Source organism: Pediculus humanus, genomic scaffold (genome assembly GCF_000006295.1).
Source record: "Pediculus humanus corporis 1103172108190 genomic scaffold, whole genome shotgun sequence".
NCBI classification, from domain to species: Eukaryota; Metazoa; Arthropoda; class Insecta; order Psocodea; family Pediculidae; genus Pediculus; species Pediculus humanus.
Window position 1 is genome coordinate 135,611 of NW_002987760.1, and position 23,458 is coordinate 159,068.

Below are 23,458 nucleotides of genomic sequence, written 5' to 3' on the forward strand. Positions count from 1 at the left end.
TTTTTTTTTTTTTTTTGACAGCTGGAAAAGAAGAATTTTTTTGTTCTAATATTGAATATTTTCCAAAAGAAGAATATAGTCCTGATTTAAAAGATAGTACAATGGCCATTCCATGTAAGTATTTATTATTACAACTTAATATAATTAAAAATAAAAAATTATTATTATTATTTTTATTATATTTCAGACACGGTCACTAAATCCGCAGCCTTTTTTATAGTATCAACATTTTTGCTTTTATTAGGAGAACTTTGTTGTCTATGCGGTCATTTTTCCCGTCAAAGACGTTTATTAACGTTTATATCCGGTGTTATTTTCATCATTTCCGGTTTGCTTATGCTCATTGGTCTTGTTATGTATATTTCAATATTCAAAGCCGAAGTGGGAGGTAAATTGCGTGCCACGTCACAGTTGCAACCAGCCGTATTCACATATAAATACGGTTACAGTTTTATTTTATACGTTTCCGGATTTGTCAGCACGGAAATATCTGGCACTTGTGCCGTTTTTTTATACATATACTGGCATCAAAAAGACTGGAGAAAGAAAGGATATGATACACGTACAAAATTTGTTTCGCCCACCAATGTGTTCGATTTTGATTCAATTTATGGAACTTATCCGCCATTTTGCAAAAAACACAAAACACCTTTCTTGCCTTCGTACGCTAACGAATGTTCTATATCGGATGATATTTTTGAAAAATTTTCACCCAATTTACAACGTCGAGTTTATTTAGAGGGTCAAAATATGTACAATGATGGTGAAAATGAATTTTATCCGCCATTTTGTTTGAAACATTCCGCGTCTTGTAACATGGTTAATGAGCTTATGGGAAATAAAACGGAACCGAAAAAACAAAATAGAAAAGTTGGAACGAGTGATTTCAGTGAAATTTATCCTAATTTTTCGTCCAAACATTATAATAATAAAATAAAATCATCTTATTCTTATGAGTTTGTAGCCAAAAATTATTATCCTAAACTATTGGGGCTAAATGACGAACCTGAAATATCCGATGAATGCTCATCAAGTGTTACTCACGATCATGATTTTATACCTTTTGATTTGGATGATAAAATATCAGTGCCTCCCAATTACAATAATTTTGATAATTTTTTATTAAATAATGAATACATGTACAAAACATTAAGTAAAACAACTCCTGTATGATTTCATTTTTATGTAATTTTGTTAGATATATCAATAATAAACGTTTTGATTTGAAATGAAATGCATATTAAAATTTTTTAACAATAATGTCCTGTGAAATAAATATTATAATTTGATTGAATGAAAACCCATTATTTAAATATTTTTTTAAAATAAAAAGTCATAAATAATCTACTTTAAAAAGTTTAGTGAAAAGAGATATAATATTAATAAAGGATTATTACTTTTTTTTAAAATATCAATGAATTGGTTATGAAATATTTTTCAAAAACTTCTTGGTATCATAAAAGTATTTACAACTACGAAAACTACCTTTTATGAATTTTTAAAATCATTAAATTAAAGTTAAAACTGAAAAAAAAATCAAAATACTTTACATTACCTTAAAAGAAATTTGATTTATTTTATTCCAAAATTAATTTTAACATCACATTCACTGTAATAAACACAAGTTTTTTCGCGCCTCAAACAATTTTAGAAAAAAACATTCATTAGAAAGATAACTCGTCACTGTGAAATTAATATTAACTATTTTTTTTGCACTGGGATATTTTTTTTTAACAACCACAACAATTTTTTAATTTAAATTTAAAAAAAAAAAAAAAAACAAAACTAAAAAAATGCTGACAATATTATACATCAAAGTGAAAAAAAAAAAGTGTAAACAAAATTGATTTATACTACTTCCGGTTTAGCGATATTTAAAAAGTATAAAGCGATATTTCAATATGGTTGTCTGGTAGTTGTGTTAATTAATTTTATTCAATACTAAAGGATTTATTGTAAAATGGCTTCAGCTTTAGAGCAATTTGTTAATAATGTTAGATCTTTATCTGCTTCTGGTAAATATATTTATTAATTTTTTTTGATAATGTATTTGTACTTACTGTAATTATTTGGTCCGGCGTAAATAAATTTTAAGAAAAATATTTATATAAAAAATTTTTCAGGAAGTTACAGAGAACTCAGTGATTTAATTAGTAAGTCTAGTGAAGTTTTGGTATCAAATTCACAACATTTAGATAATGTTTTGGAAACGCTAGATTTACAACAGCACAGTTTAGGTGTTTTGGCTGTTTTATGTGTAAAATTATCTTTGCAATCCCAAAGTCCAGAAGAACAAGAAGCTGTACTTAGTCAAGTTGCGGATTTTATTAATCATTGTAATGGAGATCAAATTAGATTGGCTCCAGATAATTGTTTGTAATTTTAACTAATTGATTTGTAAATTTTCTTCATTTGCCATAAACTTAAGTTTTTTTTATTCTACTCTATAATTTACAGTTGCTGATTTATGTCACTTATACACGCAAACATTAACCAATTTAAAAATGCCAATCAGAGGTATTGAATTAATGAAAAAAGCTATACAGAAAATTCAGCTTAATGATGCTCAACTTACTCCAATTCATGCAGATTTATGCCAGTTATGTTTACTTGCTAAATGTTTCAAGACTGCTTTACCATTTTTAGATACTGATATTACAAGCATTAGTCAGGAGGTATTATTTGATATTAATTCATTAATTTACTTAATTAAAAAAAAAAAAACAAATTTAAGATTAACTTTAATAACTTTTACATTTAGGGGCCACAGTTTGACACTAAATATTTTTTATTGTATTATTATTATGGTGGTATGATATATACTGCACTCAAAAAGTATAGTCAAGCATTATATTTATTTGAAGTAGCTGTTACAACTCCAGCAGTTGCAGTGTCTCATATTATGCTTGAGGCTTACAAAAAGTATATTCTCGTGTCATTAATTTTACAAGGAAAAATTACACCTTTACCTAAGTATACCAGCCATGTTGTCGGAAGGTAAGGAAAATCGACTGATTTTTTTTTTTCTTTGTTAAAAAATTATTTTGTAAGATTTTTTCTCATTAAAAATTAATAATTAATTGCAGGTTTATGAAGCATCTTAGTCAGCCATATCATGAATTGGCAGCGGCTTGCCAATCTAATCAATCTGAAGAAGCCAGAAATATAGTTATTAAAAATCAGTTCATATTTCAAAAGGATAACAATATTGGCTTGACAAAACAGGTGAAATTTTTTTCTAATTGGTTTTTAAAATATCAAATTTTGAATTTTGAAATTCAGTGTATGAAATTTTATCAATATCTTTTTAGGTTTTAGCCAGTTTATACAAAAACAATATTCAAAGATTAACGAAAACATTTTTAACCCTTAGTTTAGCTGATGTCGCATCAAGGGTACAATTGTCAAGTCCTGCTGAAGCGGAAAAATATATTTTGAATATGGTAAGAATAACTAATTTTGAAATATATATGTACCTATACATAAATATAAATATTTATATTTAATGTTGCTTATTTAAAAAACTTACAATGAAATGTAATAGATATTAATTAATAAGTTAAAGGTTGTTATTTTATTATTTACATAGATAGAAGATGGCGAAATATTTGCCACCGTTAATCAGAAAGACGGAATGGTAGTTTTTCACGATGATCCTGAAAAATATAATAGTCCCTATATGTTGAAAATTCTTGAAGAGCAAGTAAGTTTTTCCCTTTTTTTTTTTTTTCAACTTAATTTTTTTATTCACTAAATTCTAAATTTTTAATACTTTTAAAACAAGGTTACTGCTTGCATGGAACTGGATAAAAAAATACAACAAATGGAAGAAGAAATTATGGTGAATCCAAGGTTTGTTAAAAAATCATGCGGGTCACAAGATGAAGATCTCCAAGGAACAAAAATGTCTACTTACTCAATGTAAAATTATTTTTAAAAAACTAAAAACTAAACTAAAATATAAATAAATTAAAAAAAAAAAAATTTTTTTTTAAAATATCGATTTAATTCACTTATTCAACATAAGATTTCATTCATTATGTAATTAATAATGTATACTAAAAAGTTTTAAAGAAACACCTTATGGAAAATACTTTATCGAGTTTATAACGCCATTTATATAATAATAATAATTAAATATTTTTGGCAAAGTTTTTTTTTTTTTTTTTTTTTCAAATAAATTTTAATATTTTGCAATATTTTAGTTCTCTATTTATTTATTTTTTTTTTTTTTAACCTTCATTCATTTATATTAATATTTTTATTTTTTATAGATTTTTTTTAAAATTGTCAATTTTTTATACATTTTTTTATTCCATGCAGTAAAAAAGAAAAACGTTACTACTCGAATAATCGAAAATACGGAAACACGTAAAGTTGCTAAGTTACAACAAAAAAAAAAAAAATAAATACAAATCATAATTAAAATGTCTTATAGGGATTTGAGAAGTGAGTTTATTAAATTTTTATTTCTTTTATTTATTTAATTAGTTTTATATTTTATCAATGCAATTTTTTGTTTCGGTAATATTAATTTCTTTTGGTAATAATTGGCAAAAAAAACTTTTTTTTTTTTTTTTTACAATTTACAGATTTTACTGAAATGATGCAAGAATTAGGATACCCTAGATTAATTTCAATGGAAAATTTTAGAATGCCTAATTTTCCATTAGTGGCAGAAATATTATCTTGGTTAGTTAAAAGGTTCGATCCTGATGCAGACATCCCTTTAGAAATACAAACCGAAAACGAACGGATAGCTTTGATTAAATCAGTAGCACAATTATTAGTATTAAAAGCAAATTTAAAACTCAGTACTAAAAAATTATACCAAGCCGATGGATATGCAGTTAAGGAAATGCTTAAAATTACAACCATGTTGCACGATTCATTGAAAACGACAAATATTAAAAATAAAGAAACTGATGACTTACCCGAAGAATTTATTGTTGCAACTTCCATTAAGCTTCAAGAATTGAAATCAGCCATCCAGTTAGTTGGAAGTATAGTTTCCTCCGGTGCTTCCTTATACGATTTGCTTGGGAAAGAAAAAGAAATAAAAGAAATTCGTAATAACGTAGCTTTTCGTTCTATGGAAATGCCTCAGGTAATGTTTCAAAATATACAACTGGAATCGAACTACTAGAAAGCTAGGTATAGGAGGTTTTCTACTGGGATCGACATTTGCACTAATACCTTAAAGGAGCCTTGAATGATTTGGGGCTGATTCTTAAGAGCGCGATGGTGAAAAAGATTCGTATAAATTTGACAAAAGTAGTATTTCTGAATGAGATCCAGGTTTCTTAATTAGTTTTATAAATGAAAAACTACACCTTATTTTCTTTTTCAATTTCCCGATATTGTTCAAAGAAGCTGAGTGTCTGTATTTTATCCGTTGAACACACACACACACGATGAATACTAAACGAATAATGACAATATGTCAACGTTTTGATGTAGACTTGACACCGCCCCCTCTTAGAGGAGAGGAAAAATACAAGGAAAAATTTCGCGGGTACCGCCGCCATTTTTTTTTTTTAATCACACGTAAATTCAGGAAAACGCGCCCAGGAATTTTACAGGATAATGGCGGCTATAAGTTGAACTCCTGACTTTTTTTCCTGCGAAAGAATTAAATGTTTTGTTACTACCCCCCCAGGTACCATACACGGAAAAAAAAAAAAAATGAGAGAAATTAAACAAATAATTTTCAGGTTGAACAAGCAGTGAAAGAATCCGTTCAAAATGTTTCACACGAAATAGAAAATACTAGAAAATCCATAGAAGGTCTTACATCGAGCAAAGCGAGCCTGGATGCGAAAATAGAAAAAAAAAAATCAGATTTAGATCGGCATACAAAACGTCTTCAAACATTAAAAAAAATTAGGTAAATAATTTAGTGTTAAATGTGAGTCCGCCATTTTAAATATTATATATTTTTCATTCGTTTTTATTATTTCAGACCGGCTTTTATGGAAGAATTTGAAAAATTAGAAGAAGAATTAAAAGAATTATATAATGAATATGTTTTAAAATATAGAAATTTACTTTATTTAGAATGTATTTTAGAACAAACGGAACAATCAGCTCTTAAAAAAATTGATCAAAAACAAGTAAAAATTAAAAATTATTTTTTTAATTAACTAATTGTTGTTTTAATTATTATTAATTTTATTAATTTTATTAATTTTTAGGCCATAACAAGAAAATTAATTGATGAATTAAAACAAGATAATGAATCAATAAAATCAGGAGATTTGGGATCTGAAACATTTGATGATAATATCAAATCTAAAGATAAACAAACCCCTGAAGTATTTAAAAAAACAAGAAAAGGTTAAATAAAATTTTTACAAAACAAAAAAAAAAAAAAAAATTAATTTCATTTTTAAAAACTAATGAATGACACATTTTTAATTTTTAGAATCATTTGAAGAACATGGAAAAAAAAGAAAAGTTTTTGGTAATATGACTGGAATTAATGATTCTGACAGTCCAGATTCTGATTCTGATTTAATATTAGATGGAGATATGACAGTAGATGAAGATGATGAAGATGATATGGAAATTGAAAATCATCCTGTTAAAAATTTTAGCGATGATGATTTTTAATTAAACCTGTTCCCTAATTTCTTATTTTTTTTTTTTTTATATCGACCCCATAATATTATATATTTTCAGTAATCAAATACAATATTTTAAAAATTTTTAAAAAAAATAATTATTATAAATAATTTATATTTATTGCTCTTTTAATTTAATTTAATTTCCATTTAATAAAAATAAATTTTTATAATTTAAAACAAATTATAATAAGAAGAATAATTTACAGAAAAAAAAAAAAAAAAATTTTTTTTTTAGCAATATAACTATTGATAAAACAATAAAAAATAATTTTATTATAATAAAAATTCTTTACTTAAAAATAATAATAATAATAATAATGGTTTGTATTGGCAAAATTATGAGTAAATGTAATAATAATTATTAACTGTAAAATACATTAAATAATAATTATATCCAAATATAATATAATAAAATATATGATGTGATATAATAATAACATATAAAGCTAATTAAAAAAAAAGCACACGATTATATTATGCGATTTCAAATAATAATAATAATAATAATAATAATAATAATAATATAAAAAATAATAAGAGCACAAAAAATTATTTATTTATTTTTTTGTTAACTAACTAATTTAAAGTGAGCAATTATTATTATTATTTTATTAATCGAATCCATGCTCCATGTTTTAAAAAAATGAATTGTAATAAATTTTATTTATAATTTATTGTTCGAAAATATATAAAAATATTTATGACAAAAAAATATTTTTCTTAACTTATTTTTAACGATTTATTTATATGTGACGCCGATTAGAAAATGCTAATTATAATATTGTAAAAATATATTTTTTTTTTTCATTAAAAAAAAAAAAAAAAAAAAGGCACAAAATTCCAGTAAAAAAGCACTTTTAAATACATAAGCATACATAAGGCATTTTTTTTTTTTAGGTAATAAGAACAATTTTAAAAATTTTATTTTTTTTTGAAAAATTTTTTTTTTTTGAATAAAAAACTTTTTTTTAAATTTTTAATTTTTTTTTTTAAAAAAAAAAAAAAAAAAAAAAAAAAAAAAAAAAAATTTAAAATCATTTAAACTTTTAAAACACATCTTTAAGAAATTTACTTTAAAATTCAAAAAAAATTACTCGAAACTAAATTTTTAATTGTTAATATTGTTAATCGTAAAATAAAAAATTATTATCCAGAAATTATATATTTTCCTCATGACTAAATATGAATTGGTTTAATTAAAAATAACTAACAAAAAAAAAAAAATGCAAAACTATTTACATTCGAAAATGCTGAACAATTTGAAATTATTTATAAATACAATGGCTTATTATTATTCCACTATACAGATATTTATTTTATGAATAAATGCCCCCCAAAAAAAAAAAATTTTCTTTATATTATTAAACATTAAAATTAATTTTGGTAACAAAAAATTTTAATAATAATTTTTTTTTTTATCATTTTAAGCAAAAAAACAAAAAAAAAAGTGTAAAAAGAGAAAAAAAAGTGATTTCGCTATTATGAAACTAACCTTAAAAAAAAAAAGTATAGAAAACAGTTAAGTGTTACTGTTTTTAACTTTAAAAAAAAAAAATAAAATCTAAATTTTTATATATAATACTGATTCATTCAAAAAAAAAAAAAAAAAAAAAAAAACTTTTGCGAAAAAATATTTCTTAAAGCAAAATTTTCATTTTAAAAACATTTGAAATTATACAAAAAAATATTGTAAAGACGCTGATTGCTTTCATAAAAAGTTATTTTTAAATACTTTCTTATGTAAATATTTATATAAAAAAAAATAATAATAATAATAATATGCTATAAATTGTATTATGTAAAAAAAAAAATTTTTAAATATGCGAGTTATGACTGAATATTATTATTAATTTGATTGATTTTTACTCACTGGCAAATTAATCTTTCCAATCTTTTTTTATGTCGAAACACCATTCCCATTTGAGGTGTTCATGTTTGTCATCATCTGTGAAAAGTGACTGAACAGTATAAGTACCTCTAGCAATTAAACCTTCAGGAGTTTCCTGGGGTGGTGTAGTGTATGATTGAATTTCAGTCTTAGGTGGATAAGATCCCAACATTTGACTCATCTTATCAACTAGAAATTTTAAAACATTTTTTTTACTTACTTACTTACTTATTCTACTTGATAATTATTTTAAAAAACAAAATATTTATTTCTCAAACTTATTTTTATTTTTTAAAGTAATATCTATAACTAAAAGGACTAAAAAAAAAAAAAAAGAGGGTTCGCATATAATTTAGACATTGAAATTTTTTAGAGTAGGAATACATTTATCATGTTAGACTTACCACATATATCTGCATTGGAAAAGCAATTAGAATAAAATTATAGAAATATTGTGTAGTTATTTTTTAATATTGTTATTAAAAAAAAATTAAGTTTTTTTTACATTACCTGGTACTCCCAACCTTGATGTTTTTTGAACATATTTCAGACCGTGAACGATTTCTCTTTGTACATAAAAGTCAATTCGTATTTTATATGTGACACCTTCTTTAATGACAAATACTTTTTTTTTTAACTCTGACAAATCTCCTGATAAATCTAATTCCATATCATCTCTACCAGCAACACAAAGAACTAGCTTTTTAACAATAACTTTTCTAGGATTATTAGGTTCTGAAAAGAAAAAAGGAATAAATAATTTAAAAGGTGGAATTTTTTGTAATCAGAAGTATATTTAGAAAAATAAAAGGAGGTAAAGAAATCTTACAAAAAAAAAAAAAAAAATTAATGTTTCATTAAAAATAGGCATTAATAAAAAAATCGGTTACAAATAAAATTATATAATAAATTATTGGTTAAAATAAATTATAATTCAGATGTTATTAAAAAGGGTTTACTTAAACTACTCACCAATTTCAATTAAACCTGATTTAGCGGTTCCCAACAAGGCTTCTTTATATTTTTTTAGGCTTTCATCTTCAGTATCAGCAGCCAAAATTTCATCTATAGTTTTCTCCGGAGGAGGTTTGTAATTTGCATCTATTTCATCTTCTACGGGATCTACTGGTTGTTCACCGGACATCTAAAGTGATATAAATAATTATAATTTTAAAATTTTTCAAACTACATCATACATAAAAATAAATTAGTCTACTTTTTTAAAATAGATTATATTTGCTGCCGGAACTTTAAACCCCCCTAGTGGAGAAATATAAATAAAAGTTTAATAAATTCCCGAAATTTTTACTAAATATTATTACAAACCTTTAATGTAACTGAAAAATGAAATGCAGACACTAAAATACTTAATAACCAATTATTATTATTGGTTAACTATAATACAGCTATGAAAAATACCCTGATATTTAAATTATGAGTAATCCCAACGGAAATACTCCTTGCTAAATTGAATCTCAACGTGTCAAAAGAAAATTTCTCAAGATTCAATTTATAAATTTTGTTTAAAAAATTAATTATTTGATTGACAAATAGTTAGTTGATTAGGGTGATTTTAATTTAAATATTTATTTTAATCGAATTAGTTTTATTAGAAAAGTTAATTCGAAAAATAAAAAGACGCAACTTTTTTTGAAAGGTGATAATCGATTGTGCAAGTTGGCAATGATTATACATTTCTGAATTCAGACAAGGGGACGTCTGAATTAGAGTTAAATTTTATCTTCTTGTATTTTTGACATCTTAAAGTAATTTTTTTATTCTTAAAAAATTATAAAACTTTGTACTCGAAATTCATAGTTTAAAGTAAATTTAAAGTGTTGTTAATATGAGTACGGGTCTTTGTTACAAATGTCATCAGTCCGGTCATTTTGCACGCTTATGTCCCCAAGGAGGAGGTGACCGTAGCAGTCGTGGCAATCGTGATGGTGGGAATTTTGGACGTGGTGGAGGCCGTGATAAGTGCTTTAAATGCAACCGATATGGACATTTTGCACGGGAATGCATAGAAGAAAAAGATAGGTTTGTGTGGACTATATTTTTTGTATTGTCATTCAAATGAATTCAATTCGGAACACATGGGATGATCAGTCACATGGTTCGTATTTCAAAAGCCGAAAACACTTTACAATTCATATACTAGTTATCCTTTTTCAAGATATTCTCGCTCTTAATTGAAAAATTATTGGTTTTTTGAATTTTCCCTAAGCTCAAAAGAGTTAATTATATAAACAACTATTGCACCAATCTGTCATACGCAGTTGTTAAAGTGTATATTATAAGTGTAAGATTTCTTTTACAATCATTTTATGCGTAAATATAGATTTTTAAACTAGTTTTTATTACTACACACTTAGGTTTCTATTAAAACAAATGTAAAAAAAAAAAAGTCTCAGTTCAATAAGAATGCAATGCAACAGTAAAGTTTTGGCTTTTGAGTTAAAAAAAAAAAAAAATTATAATGTTTTTTCTAATTTAAAAAAATTTTAATGCATTTTCAGATGTTACCATTGCAATGCAGTTGGTCACATAGCTCGAGATTGCCCTCAGCCATCAAGTGAGCCATCATGTTATAATTGTAACAAGACAGGGCACATAGCTCGCAATTGTCCAGAGGGATCATTAAAATCTTGTTATTCTTGTGGCAAGACAGGTCATATCAGTAGGCACTGTGATCAGCCTGACGATCGTAATAACCGCTAGATTTGAAAACCTGCTTAAGATTCTTAAATTAGTTTAATAAAAGAAAGTTTTTTTTTTTTTTTTTTTTTTTTTGGTTGAATACATGCAGCCATATCTTTTTGGGCCAATATGCCTTGATACACCAATATAAGTATTTTTTAAAAAAAAAAAATTTTAAAAATTATTAATTATGTACTCGAATGATGTCATTTTTAGTTTGAGAGTATGTCAAGTATTATTTAAAAGTGAAAAGATGAGTGGTTTGGTTAATTTCTTGTTAATTAATCAAATTATAGTGATTTTTATTTTTTATTTTGAAATTGAAGTTGAAATGAAAAAAAAAAAAAAAAAAAAAAATATACAATTACAAACTTAAATATAAAAGATTGAAATATATATAATAATAGCTTTCTTCTTTTTTTTTTTTTTTTTTAATTCGGTTAATAGTGTTTAAATATTGTTGTTACAATTTCTTATTATTGTTTTAACAGTAACTATATAATAAGCCAGCCAATCAATTGTGTACAACTTGCATAACTTTTTTTTTTTTTTTTTTATTTAAATTGATTTGACAATGTGTTAGAAGAATAAAATTTACAATAACTTGTTGAATTTTACCTTCAATAATTTAAAATTTATTTTTATATCAAATAGAAATTTTTTTACTTGTTCTGTCTACGATTCTTGTTTAATCATTTGTATGTAAAATTATTACCTAAACATTTAAGGGATATAAAGTTACACAACTTCAAACATATTATTATTATTATCATCATTAAATAATAAATTAATGCAAAGTTGTTTTAATTGTATATTTTTTTAAAAATTTAATAAAAGTCCATTAATAAAGAATAAACTTGAAGTTCAAAATATTCATTTTTTATTTTTAAAAATTTTGCATTTTTTGGTTTTCAATATTATTAATTTTTTTTCAATTAATAATAATAATAATTATCTCATTAATAATTTTGTTGTATTTGATTAAATTATTTAATAATTTAAATTAATATGTGTGTGGACACTCATTATTTATTTTTGATCATCTCAAAACTAATTAATTACATCTTGTCGCTACTAATTTTTTTGTATTTTCAGAATGTTTTTCTTAAACATTAAACATGTGAAATAGAATGAAACAATAGAATGTTTTAAACATTATTATTGATTTATGATAAATATTTTAATATATATATATATATATATATAAATATATATATATGAAATTTTTTTTAAATTTAAGTTATGGGTTGGAATATTCTGTTAAATTTTTTTTATTTTTTATTTTTTTTTTTTTGGTAGAAATATGGTCAATTATATTTATATTGTGTGGAATATGGTAATTTTTAATTCATTTAATAATTTAATATTTAATAAAGAAAAGAAAAGAAAAGGGGAAAAAAAGCCAAAAAAAAAAAAAAAAAAAAAATGGAGAAAAAAAATTTCAATTTTTCAGTTAAAATTTTTCAGTTGTGTTTTGTAATACTTTTTTTTTTTTTTTTTTTTAAATTTAATGCTGAAAGACTGAACAAAAAAAAAAAAAAATTGTTTCTTTTCATTATTATTATTATTATTATTATTATTTGGTTTCTTTTTTTTTTTTAAAATATTGGGAGGTCTGTTATTAAATTGATTTTCATTAAAATTTTTGTATTTCTTAAGCTAGTTTTTTTCTTTTTTTTTTTTTAAATACAATTATGGTAAATATTCATTTTTATTTTTTATTTTTTTTTTTCATTAAATTTTCACGAAAATTTTCATATTTTAAACAAAAAGAAAAGCAAAATTCATCAAAATGTAATTTTTTTTTAATTTTTTATTCAAAAACTGAAGAAAATAAACGATACTATTCAACTTAATTTATTTATTGTTAAAACCTTATTTATAAATTATCATCCCCAAATTTAACCCCATGCATATTGCAAATTTATCAAAATTAATAAAAATTAACAGTTGGAATTTAAATAATATTCGATGAAAGATTTTGTAAAGAGATTAATTATATTTCATTTGCAAAATAATCGAGAAAGAAAATAATTAATCGTTTAAAATTTCAATACAGAGAAAATGTACTTTTTGAATCCATTAAAAATTTTTTTTTGTATTGTCACATCCAATTATCTTAATTATAAAATTTTTAATGGCGATTTGTTAGTTTTGAGTGGAAATTTATAAATGCAATTTATATTTTTAATATTCAACTAAACAGTCAATTATATATTTATAAAAGCCTTTTAATTTGTTTTTTGTTTGAATTAAAATTGATTTCTTAAATAATTTTAACAAAAAAAAAAAAAAAAAAAAAAAAAAAGGATTGACTCAATGTAGCGCCATCTGCTTTTTTTTTTTTTTAACGAGCTTTAATATTTACATAAAATGGCGTGCGATGATAGTGAGAAATTAAATTTGAAAGAAAATTTTGAATGGAATGTCGAAAACGAAATAAAATTATTTGAAGCCATGATTGGACATAAACCAGTTGGTAAGAACTATTAATATTTAATGTATTATTTTTATGAATTGTGTCATTAAATTACAAAAAAAAAAAAAATATAGCTATTGAATATTATTATTTTAGGTATAAATAAACATTTTCACATGGCATGCATAACAGAAAAATTTGAAAGCCTATTAGGAAAACAAATTTCTTCAGATGTTTTATGGCAACATCTTGAGAGTATGTACGATTTGACTGCGTTGGTATGTTATATTTACTTTGAGATATTATAATTATGAATTATTTTATTTTTCCTTTTTTTTCATATGGTTATTTTAGGATAAAAAAGAAACTTTGCCCTTTCCAAATGAACCAGATGAATTTTCTCTACCAGAAGATGAATATTCACATTTGATAAATGAAAAGTTAATGGTTAAAAGTGATCACGATGATACCAAAGATGGCAAGGAAAGTGGATTAAAAAATCAAAAAGAACTAACTCCTGCCAAAGAATCATCGATAAAAAAAGAAAAGAAAAGTGATTCTGATGATTTTTTAAATAATGATGGAGACAAAAAGGATAATTGTGATATGGAAAGTGAAAGTCAAAAAGGAAAATTAGGAAAAGAAATTAAAACGAGAGGGAAAAGAAATGTTAAGGATAAAAAAGTTGACTTGGACTCTTCTAGTAAGGAGCATTTTTTATTAACAGTCAACGAAATTAATATAATAAAAAATACTAATGCCATTATACGCTTTTTTGTAGCCTCTAGCACAGTGAGTAAAAAAGAAGAAAGTTCCTCTAACTATAGTGCAAATAAAAAAGACAAACAAACTGTTGGAAAACGAACGTTAAGGTCAAGAGCAGATGATTCGTTACCAATTAAATCAGTTACACCTCCACCTTCGAAAAGAGCTCGAAGATTTTAAATAGTTGTTTTTAATGTATTTATTAATTTAAGTATCATTATGATTACATACTAAAGGTTTTTTTTAAAGAATTACATTACTAAACAACCATTATAATATTATAACAGTACAAAAATTTTCTAAAAATAATTATTGTTAATATTAATAAAAAAAATTTATTAATGTAATTATTAAAAAATTTTTTTAGTTTTGTGAATGACAAACAAAAAATAGTTTTGTTAAAAGTGTGAAAGAGAATAAATAAAAATATTGAATGTGTGCTACATTGAGTCTTCTACTAGACATTATTAAAATGTTTTTTTTATAGTGTATAAAAAAAATTTCAAGATTAATATATAGTATTATATTAAAAGTTTTTTTCTTTTTTTTTTTTTTTAATTATAAATATTTACCTTATGAGATTTTAATTCCCAAACGAGTGATATAAAACAAACAAACAAACAAAAAAAAAAAAATATGAAAGGCTTTTAAAAATAATAAATATACTATAATACTATAAAATAAATAATACAATTTTATGATGCAAAAATCTTATGTTTTCCTGATCATTACCTATAATTCTTTTATGAATTTTTATCGAGATTGTATGAACTTTTTAAATAATCCATTATTTCATTGCACAAATTAAAATTTCTAAATCGGTTTTGACATTTATCTAACTTATCATAAAGTAATTTCGGTTGAACTTTTCCAACTGTTTTTAAAACATCTAAAATGAAATTTTAAAAATTTTTGATAAATTTTAAAGCTGCCATTAAAAGTATCGTTTAATTTCAAAAAAAAAAAAAAAAAATTTATTAGGGTCTTTTTTTTTTTTTTTTTTTAAAAAAATTTATAGTTTGTGTTTACGTTAAGGTTATGTGTGTGTGTGTGTATGTATTTTACAATTTGTGATGAATAGAATGCAATTTTTATAATTAAAAAATAAATTAAAAACTCACCCGTCATTTGTTTTTGAAATTTTTCATCAGGATCATCAAGATGTATAAGTAGAGTACCGTACAGAGAGTCTAAATGCGGTTCAAACGATTCCGGATTATAAGCAATAGGCAAATTGTTATACAATATTATTAAAAAATCCGTGGCAGAAACTCTTACATCGTTTGATACATCATCCAGCCTTTTGAGAATTACTAAACAAAACATTCTGTTGTTATTATAAAAATAAATTTCGTCAATCAAATAATAATTTTCTAACTTACGCGGATAACTTTGATTTACGTGATCTGGCGTTAATACATCATTTTTTGCTGCATTCAAAACGATATTTTGTAAAGCCTTTAGTGAAAAAAGTCTAGTTTTAACAGCACTGTCTTCAATGGAATTTAGTAAAAGTGGAAATAGTGTGGAAAAAATTTCCGAAAATAAATCTATATTTAAAAATTTTAAAAGGTTGTCTTTTGACGCACATTCTTCTGCGGCAACTTTATCGCCGAAAAGTTGATTAGTTTCATTTGGCTGTAATAAAGTTGCACATAAACAAGCGACAACAACAGTTCTTAGTGCTTCTGCAGCTCTGCCTGCATGCCAAACCAAATTCGGACAAATGACATCTTTAATACAAAAAAAAAAAAAAAAAATTATTAACTTTAATTAAAACAAGTTATAAAATTAATAATCAATTTAATTTAGTTAATTTTATTATAACCTTGTATGAATGAGACAATAAATTTTTCCAGAATCTTTTCATCAGCCGTTTTTAAGATTACATCTCTTTGCCTCAAAACTGAGCTCATTAAAATGAAAAGCTTTGATTTAACTATGGGATCACCATCGACTTTCATCGATATTTTTAATATTTCTATAATAGTTGGAAGAAAATTTCCCAACACTGGACCTAAAACAATAAATTTGATTTTAAAACATAAACTCACATGAATAATAATTTGTTTTTATTCAAATAATTTATTACCTGATTCTTCTAGGATAAGTTGAAAAATGAATCTTTCGCATGATACCGAAGTCCAATTTTCAACTGTTGGTTTAATTTTTTCCAATAATTCCTCTGTATAATCTTCATATAAATCTATGGTTGTTTTTTTACCTAGGCCTTCACACAATCTCTTAAACAAATCTGTAAGAATTAAAGTAATTTTAATGAATTTTAAACTTTACAAAATTTTTTATTCAATAAATAGTCCTTGAATATGAAAAAATTATTAAACCTACTTTGTGCATATTCTAACAAGGGTCCTTGAGAGAGAGCTTTTACTGTTGTTATAATTAAAAACAAATGATTTCCAATAATTTTACAATCTTCTTTAATTGCATTTAACAAAGCATCAACGCATTTCAACAACTGATATTGATAATCATTCTAAAAGAGTAATTTTCGAAATAAATAAAATTTGAAATTAATACCAAAGTTTTATCTTTAAATAAGGTTTGAAATATGTTTTAAAGTAGTAAACTCTTATTAAAAATTACCTTTCTAACTCTGCAAATACAGTCATCAGAAAGAAGTTCTCCTATCCTAATTATATGAGGTTTTAATAAACTTGGATCAGTACCTCTAATTAATGCAGCCAATACACATAAATGCCCTGTGGTACAAACATCTTGAACTATAGGAACAAGCAATTGCATGTAAGTGTCAGGTGAAACAAAGTAAGCTATATATTCAGCTGATTTCTCAACCTAAAATTATTTTTACTGGCATGTTTACAATTTAAAAAATTTTTTTAAATGCCTTTTAATCTGTATTATCCTTTTGTATTTCTTACGTTTTCAACAATTCTAGAGTCAGTTTGATTGCATACTTTGTACATTGTCAACAATAAGTTTTCAGTATGTTGAGTTATGTCAGATTCAGCATGAAGCACTAACCAACATAAAAGTTGTGCAGATTTTATTCTTATATCATTTTTCCAATCTTCAAGTTCTTTGGACAGAGCACCAGTGATTTGACAAAGATTCCTTTGCACTAATGTTCTGCAGCCTAAATTTGGCCTTAGAACTGCAAAAAAAAAAAAAAAAAAAATTAAATTAAAAAATTTTAATAATATTTAAATAAGTTCATATAACTTTACAGTTAGCTACTTACCATTTGGAGGGTAATGATCAGGTTTTTCATACATAAAATCCATTTTATCTTTTAAATCTTGTTCATTTTCTTGTTCGTACTGCAATCCTGCTTTATCCCAGATATCCCAAGCTTCTTTCCTTAATTCTGGAAGCTCATCACATAAAGAAGACAAAATTAAGGGTATCATTTTTGTAAAAAATGAATATCTGTCTGGAAGATTAATTAACCAATCACCGATAACTTTTGTAACAGCAGATCTAACATTAGGAGTCGAATCAAATAATCTTTCAGCCAAAGATCCAAAGACTTCTTGAGTAGGTAAATTTTTATTATTTCCCCATCTGACTACTTTACCGATTGCCTCAATAGCGGATACCCTCATTCTATAATGCTGATGTGAAAAACTAGCAAGAATGGGTTTTATAAGTTTTTGTCGATGATTATAAAAATAATATGGCAAAGAAACTGCCAAATTTGATGCACAAACACAACTTTCTTGTCTTATTTTTGGATAGCTGTCAACTAACATTTTGGAAAGAATTTGTACAATATCTTCTACATAAGCACTACAACATTCCTTATAAGTCAAAATAACGAAATTCATGAGAGAAACCATACGAAGTCTGATTTCTTCAGATTGTTCATGAACTTCCTTATCTCCAATTCTCCATAATAATATAGGAATTAATTCTCCAACAAATTTATCATTTGGTTTTAAATTTTTTACAAATTCTCTAATTAATGTAATACTTGAATCTCTAACTGCTTCGCTTTGATCGTACAATGATTTCCATAAACTCTTTTCAATTTCTTTAAAAATTTTGCTGAAAGTTTCTGAATCGTCAACTTTTGAGTTAATAAAAATGTCATCGTACAATTCGTCTAATGCTTGTCTTCTTTTTTTTCTATCTTCCGACTGTATATTTGAACAATGTCGATTAAGAATGATATATAATTCAGTTAAACTTGTCATCACTGAAAAACGAAAAATCCGGTTTTATTCAGAATAGACGTAATAATAAACTTTTTAAATGATAAGTTGCCGAGCAACATTGTAGTAGCAGAAAACTTTAACGTTCACAAAGACGGAAACAGTAACAACTTCCGGTCGTAATTACTCTTGAAAAGTGCGACACTTTTTAAATTTAATTTTTTTATTTAAGTAATGTATACATATTTTTAAATATAAATAAATATTTATAATCAATGTTTAAGAACTAAAAAAAAAAAGTAAAATATATTATTTAATTTTTTTTTAACGATAAAATTATGTATTTTATTTTATTTAACCTCTAATATAAATATCAAATTCTTACTTTTTTTTTAAATATCTTACCACCATGGTTAATTCAATATGAAATGCCTTTATAAAATATAACTAGAGCTCTAATTAAATGAATATTTAAAACTTTTTTTATTAAATAATTTAATAAAATTTTCACTTTTACTTTTGAATAATTTCTATACTCATAAAATATAAATGTAAATCAGACTGAAAAAAGATTTAGATTTATTTTCTTTGGATCTATAATTTGTTTAAAGCTTTTTCCATCACAGCTATTAATTTTTACTCGTTTGATTATTGATATTTGATAATGTGTTTTTATTTTCTGTTGATTTTTGAGATAATTGAGAACTATGAGAGGATGATCTAGAATGTAAAGAAGAAGAATCTGTAACAATCGGAGTTTGAACAATCGGTTGAGGCGGTGATTTAGTTCCTGGAGGTGAGGATGCTCCTTGTTCAAGTTGCATATGATATCGATAAATATTTTCCGTGCTTTCAACGACACCTTAAAATTATAAATTCATAATTTACGTGGTAGAAATCTAAGAAAATGTTTTTTTTTTTTTTACGTTTAACCCTACGTACCGGCTTGTAAATTTAAACTTCTTCCCTTGATTCCCGATTCCTTAGCCTTCGGAGACCACCAATTCACTATCGAACCAAAAACTGGAACTTGCCTAAGAATACCATCTTGCCACAGTCTTTCTTCATTTTCTTTACGTAAATCTACAGTAGCTGTTTCAATACCTAGAAAAACATTTATACCATTATATAGTTCATAAAGCAAGTAATAATAATTTACTCGAATGAAAAATTGATCCGATATTCTAACCTTTTTTGACAATTTCTACCATTTTTTCCAGATATTTTGATGATTCTTCAACATTTTTTCCAATGGATGTGACCAAGGATAATAATTCTTCTACATCGGTATCGGCTGTAACCATACCGAATCTGACGCAGACTAATCCATTGTTTCCTTCCCCTACAAAAAAAAATTTGTTTACTTAAAATATCTCTTTTTGTAATCTTCGAAAAAATTATAATAATAATTTTATAAATAATACCTATTGAAAAAGCAGCATCCGTGGCCCTCAATTTATTGACAATTTCTATATTTAATTTATTTAAATCTTGTTTACTTTGGTCAGAATCAGCATCGTTAATATTTTCAGGAACATAGCGAACCCCCCCTAAACCGGCCCACCCGTCCATTTCCACCAATTGCAATGAAGGATTATTTTCAACGCATTTTAAAAAAATAGGTTTCAATCGTACGGTTGCTGATAAAATATCCTAAAATGAATTAAAATTTTAATAAACTTGACAAGTGAAAATATAATTTATGTAATGTAATCATTAAATTTTTGGCAAAAAATTACCAGGTGTTGCTCCAAGCTACTGATAAATATTTCAATGTCATTCCCACAAATGGGAATAATTGCTTCCAAGGGACAAATTCTAAGAACTAAACCCGCGTTTTCTAATTCGCATATTTCAACATTGATTTGAGGAACATCCCTTTGTAAAATTTGGCCAAGCTGTAGTGTACAAAATATAATTATTTTATATATATTCTTAATAATAATATAGTTAAAAATGTAAAGTTTAAAATTACCCATGAATTTAATTTATTGCAGTATTGAGACACCACTGATGTTTTACAATAATCTGAATCTTGATTAGGAGGCACGAATTGAAATACAACGGTACTCGCAATTACTTCAAAGATTGTCACCTAAAATAAATATAAATAAGTAATTTTATTAAAACTCTTTTTTGAATAATGTGATGAAATTATTGAAAATTAATTTTGTTTTTACAGGTATAAAGTCCGATTTATTTGTATCCTCAAAATGAGAAGCAATTAAATTTCCCCCAGGTTTTTGACTCAATAACCTTAGACAAGGATATTTTATTAATTTTTCCCATAAAATTTCGCAAGCAATAAAAGATTCTTTGATTCTAAGTTTAATTTCATCCCTTCCAAGAGCCTGGAATTTTACAAATTTATTAAAATTAACTGTGTAGTGGAATGAAATCGAAAGATGTTAATGAGTTTTACCTGCAAAGCAAACCAAACTGGTAGGGCAACAAGGCATTTTTGCAATTGATCTGGTACAAGACCGGCAATCCTAGGAAGTGCTCCCTCCCACGTTGCTTCACCGGATTTCCTTTCTTTGGCCCGAATTTGTCGGTAAAAAGTTACGGTTGGCAATCCTGGAATGCCCAACCATGCTCCAAGTGCTAATGTAAGACTGTCACCAATTTTAAGGGCCTGATTTAATAAGTAAAAGTTTTTAAAAATAAAATTACTACAACAAAATAAGGCGGTTTTTAATTTTTTAAAATTATTTTTGTTTAATTTTTAAAAAAAGTTCATATTTAAATATGATAAAAGAACTTGTCCACATTTTTAGAGCAGAAAATTTAGTTTTTTCCCATAAAAACACACTCGACTACTTCATAAAAATTATTTATTTTTTTTTATGATTAACTTTAACTAAAGTTTTAAAAAATATAATTAAATTAGAAAAAGTCTAAAAAAATTATCTTTCTATGATTTATATACTAAACAAGTGATATGATTTTTTTTTTTTTTTTGACAATATTTATAAAAGGTAACGCGTTTAGAAAAAGTTTAAAAAATTTAAGTAACTCATATTTTTCTTCTAGCTGAAGCGATAAAAACACAATACATTAAGATAACCTTAAAAAATTAAAAACCTCAAAAAACAAAAAATCAATAAATTTTTTTTACACAAAAATTTGACAATTACATTCATCAAAGTCAAAGCAGCCAAATTATGTCCTTTAACGTGAAGCCAAATATCTTCTTTCTGACATAACTCTTGAAGACTAAATAAATCATCCATATGTCCTGTGATGGGTGTACCTGGAGCATTTATTAATAATATAAAGTTTGATTTAATCGAAATTTCAAATTTTTTAAAAATAAAATATTTACCTGCATCAGCGAATAACAGCAGTATAACTTTATTTGAATTTTTATCATCGTTTATTATTTTTTGAACATAATTTAAGTCTAGTTTTTGCAAAGGTTCAATATTGTTTGATGAAGTAAGTGAACGTACACAAGATAGAGGCAGTCCTAACTGACGACATATATATTGAACAAGGCCAAACGAAGAAAGTGTACTATAAATAACAGGAGGAGTGGAACACAAGGATTCAAAACCTAATTCTAAAAACTTGGGATACTTATAATGCAATAACATTCTAGTCAATCTAACTAAACCTTCTAACGGTTCATCATGATAGAAAGCTTGGCTATCATTAATTCTAAAACAAAAATAACAAAAAAAAAAAAAAAACACAATTAATTTTACCTCTAAATAAAAATTCCATTAAATGTGAAATAATTACCTGAATAAATTAGTAAGCCATTTAGTAGTCTCATTATGAATTTTATAATTCAGTTTGTTTACATGACTTCTTCCGAGTGTATTTGCAAAATATGCTACACTTTGAATAATAAATGTAAATTTTCCAACGTTAGATAATGGAGCCAAGCTAGCAACTGTGGGAGCATCATTTTCATCCAACTCATCATTTTCAAATATGAGTAAATCTTCTAAAAGATTCAAAATTTGTGGAACTTCTTTACTTTTTGCTTGCAAATATCCCTGATCAACTCCCCAACTACTGCCTTTTAGCCCAAGATCAGATTCTTTAAAATTTGGGTCTTTTTCATTTCCAATTTCCAAAGCAGAAACAGCTTCGACAGCTTTTTCAACAGCTCCCTCCAATCTTTCTATTATTTGAGAAGCTTGAATTTCTATTTCAGAAACAGGAGAAATGTTTTTCGGACTTTCAGCCTAATAAAAATAAATGTGTAACTAATTTTAGAACATGAATATTTTATTTTCATTTTTAAAAAATTTATATAAATAAAATTACAATTTATTTTTTTTTTTTTAAAATATATTTTGTAAATAAGTACGGAATTTTACAAAGAAACATGAAATAAATCAATTAATAAAAATGATATAAAACATTTATTGTTTTAATTGATGGCAACAAATATTTGGATTTGTGTAATAAAAGCGGTTTTTCATGAGTTTAAAGGCGTTTACAAATAGAAATATATTTTTTTGAGCATTGACAGTGACGTGTACGATGAGCTTTTATATAATTTATAATAAACTTACCATGATTTATTACTTAAAACCAAAAAAATATTCGATAAATTTACTAACAAAATATTTAGTATTGCTTTTTAGTAACATGATATTTTTAATTATGTACTTCGAAATGAAAAAATTTATTACTTAAGATTTAATAATAACCAAACTTAGTTTTTGGCTCTAAGTAAAAATTTTAAGTGTCAACACATTCGTCATAGAGTAATAAAACATTAAAAATTACAACTACTTTAGTTAAAAAAAAACTACCATTCAATTTTAAATAAACATTTTTTTTACTGATGGCATTGATGAATATTTGTTTATGTAACAATAAAATTTATCACAAAAAAATAAAAAGCAAAATTTTCATAAAACTAGCAGATAAAATTTATTTAACCCCCCCTATAAATAGGACAAGG

General features: G+C 24.7%; 8 protein-coding genes across 8 annotated transcripts in view; 5 read left to right on the forward strand and 3 right to left on the reverse strand.

The window, feature by feature from the left end:
• Phum_PHUM422280 (Voltage-dependent calcium channel, putative) overlaps positions 1 to 1,173 on the forward strand; it is a gene marked incomplete at both ends in the record, with an annotated part of 3,292 nt that extends 2,119 nt beyond the window's left edge. The window contains 2 exons of the mRNA XM_002429105.1: positions 22 to 114; positions 188 to 1,173. Coding sequence (XP_002429150.1) covers positions 22 to 114; positions 188 to 1,173 — 1,079 coding nt within the window. The remainder of the gene's footprint in view (positions 1 to 21; positions 115 to 187) is intronic.
• Positions 1,174 to 1,960: 787 nt separating this feature from the next.
• Phum_PHUM422390 (COP9 signalosome complex subunit, putative) lies at positions 1,961 to 3,925 on the forward strand (the record flags this gene model as incomplete). The annotated part of the gene is made up of 8 exons (XM_002429106.1): positions 1,961 to 2,015; positions 2,124 to 2,372; positions 2,458 to 2,675; positions 2,762 to 2,997; positions 3,087 to 3,225; positions 3,312 to 3,443; positions 3,590 to 3,703; positions 3,785 to 3,925. 8 exons carry the CDS (start codon positions 1,961 to 1,963, stop codon positions 3,923 to 3,925), a joined length of 1,284 nt encoding a protein of 427 aa, XP_002429151.1.
• Positions 3,926 to 4,427: 502 nt separating this feature from the next.
• On the forward strand, positions 4,428 to 6,612 carry Phum_PHUM422400 (Clusterin-associated protein, putative; the record flags this gene model as incomplete). Its single annotated transcript, XM_002429107.1, has 6 exons — positions 4,428 to 4,449; positions 4,593 to 5,107; positions 5,715 to 5,887; positions 5,963 to 6,113; positions 6,195 to 6,336; positions 6,425 to 6,612. The coding sequence occupies 6 exons, from the start codon at positions 4,428 to 4,430 to the stop codon at positions 6,610 to 6,612; spliced, it is 1,191 nt and encodes a 396-aa protein (XP_002429152.1).
• Positions 6,613 to 8,503: 1,891 nt separating this feature from the next.
• On the reverse strand, positions 8,504 to 9,658 carry Phum_PHUM422410 (Rho GDP-dissociation inhibitor, putative; the record flags this gene model as incomplete). The annotated part of the gene is made up of 3 exons (XM_002429108.1): positions 8,504 to 8,703; positions 9,025 to 9,249; positions 9,487 to 9,658. 3 exons carry the CDS (start codon positions 9,656 to 9,658, stop codon positions 8,504 to 8,506), a joined length of 597 nt encoding a protein of 198 aa, XP_002429153.1.
• Positions 9,659 to 10,360: 702 nt separating this feature from the next.
• On the forward strand, positions 10,361 to 11,235 carry Phum_PHUM422420 (cellular nucleic acid binding protein, putative; the record flags this gene model as incomplete). Its single annotated transcript, XM_002429109.1, has 2 exons — positions 10,361 to 10,554; positions 11,034 to 11,235. 2 exons carry the CDS (start codon positions 10,361 to 10,363, stop codon positions 11,233 to 11,235), a joined length of 396 nt encoding a protein of 131 aa, XP_002429154.1.
• Positions 11,236 to 13,587: 2,352 nt separating this feature from the next.
• On the forward strand, positions 13,588 to 14,578 carry Phum_PHUM422430 (MRG-binding protein, putative; the record flags this gene model as incomplete). Its single annotated transcript, XM_002429110.1, has 4 exons — positions 13,588 to 13,693; positions 13,790 to 13,911; positions 13,988 to 14,336; positions 14,415 to 14,578. The coding sequence occupies 4 exons, from the start codon at positions 13,588 to 13,590 to the stop codon at positions 14,576 to 14,578; spliced, it is 741 nt and encodes a 246-aa protein (XP_002429155.1).
• Positions 14,579 to 15,141: 563 nt separating this feature from the next.
• On the reverse strand, positions 15,142 to 18,576 carry Phum_PHUM422440 (HEAT repeat-containing protein, putative; the record flags this gene model as incomplete). Its single annotated transcript, XM_002429111.1, has 9 exons — positions 15,142 to 15,287; positions 15,520 to 15,711; positions 15,781 to 16,131; positions 16,227 to 16,415; positions 16,491 to 16,652; positions 16,748 to 16,895; positions 17,006 to 17,215; positions 17,302 to 17,534; positions 17,622 to 18,576. 9 exons carry the CDS (start codon positions 18,574 to 18,576, stop codon positions 15,142 to 15,144), a joined length of 2,586 nt encoding a protein of 861 aa, XP_002429156.1.
• A 587-nt stretch (positions 18,577 to 19,163) lies between these two features.
• On the reverse strand, positions 19,164 to 23,141 carry Phum_PHUM422450 (group II plp decarboxylase, putative; the record flags this gene model as incomplete). Its single annotated transcript, XM_002429112.1, has 12 exons — positions 19,164 to 19,396; positions 19,477 to 19,638; positions 19,724 to 19,876; positions 19,959 to 20,187; positions 20,274 to 20,432; positions 20,510 to 20,629; positions 20,715 to 20,885; positions 20,957 to 21,169; positions 21,672 to 21,787; positions 21,860 to 22,194; positions 22,279 to 22,730; positions 23,112 to 23,141. 12 exons carry the CDS (start codon positions 23,139 to 23,141, stop codon positions 19,164 to 19,166), a joined length of 2,373 nt encoding a protein of 790 aa, XP_002429157.1.
• Between the last annotated feature and the right edge of the window lie 317 nt (positions 23,142 to 23,458).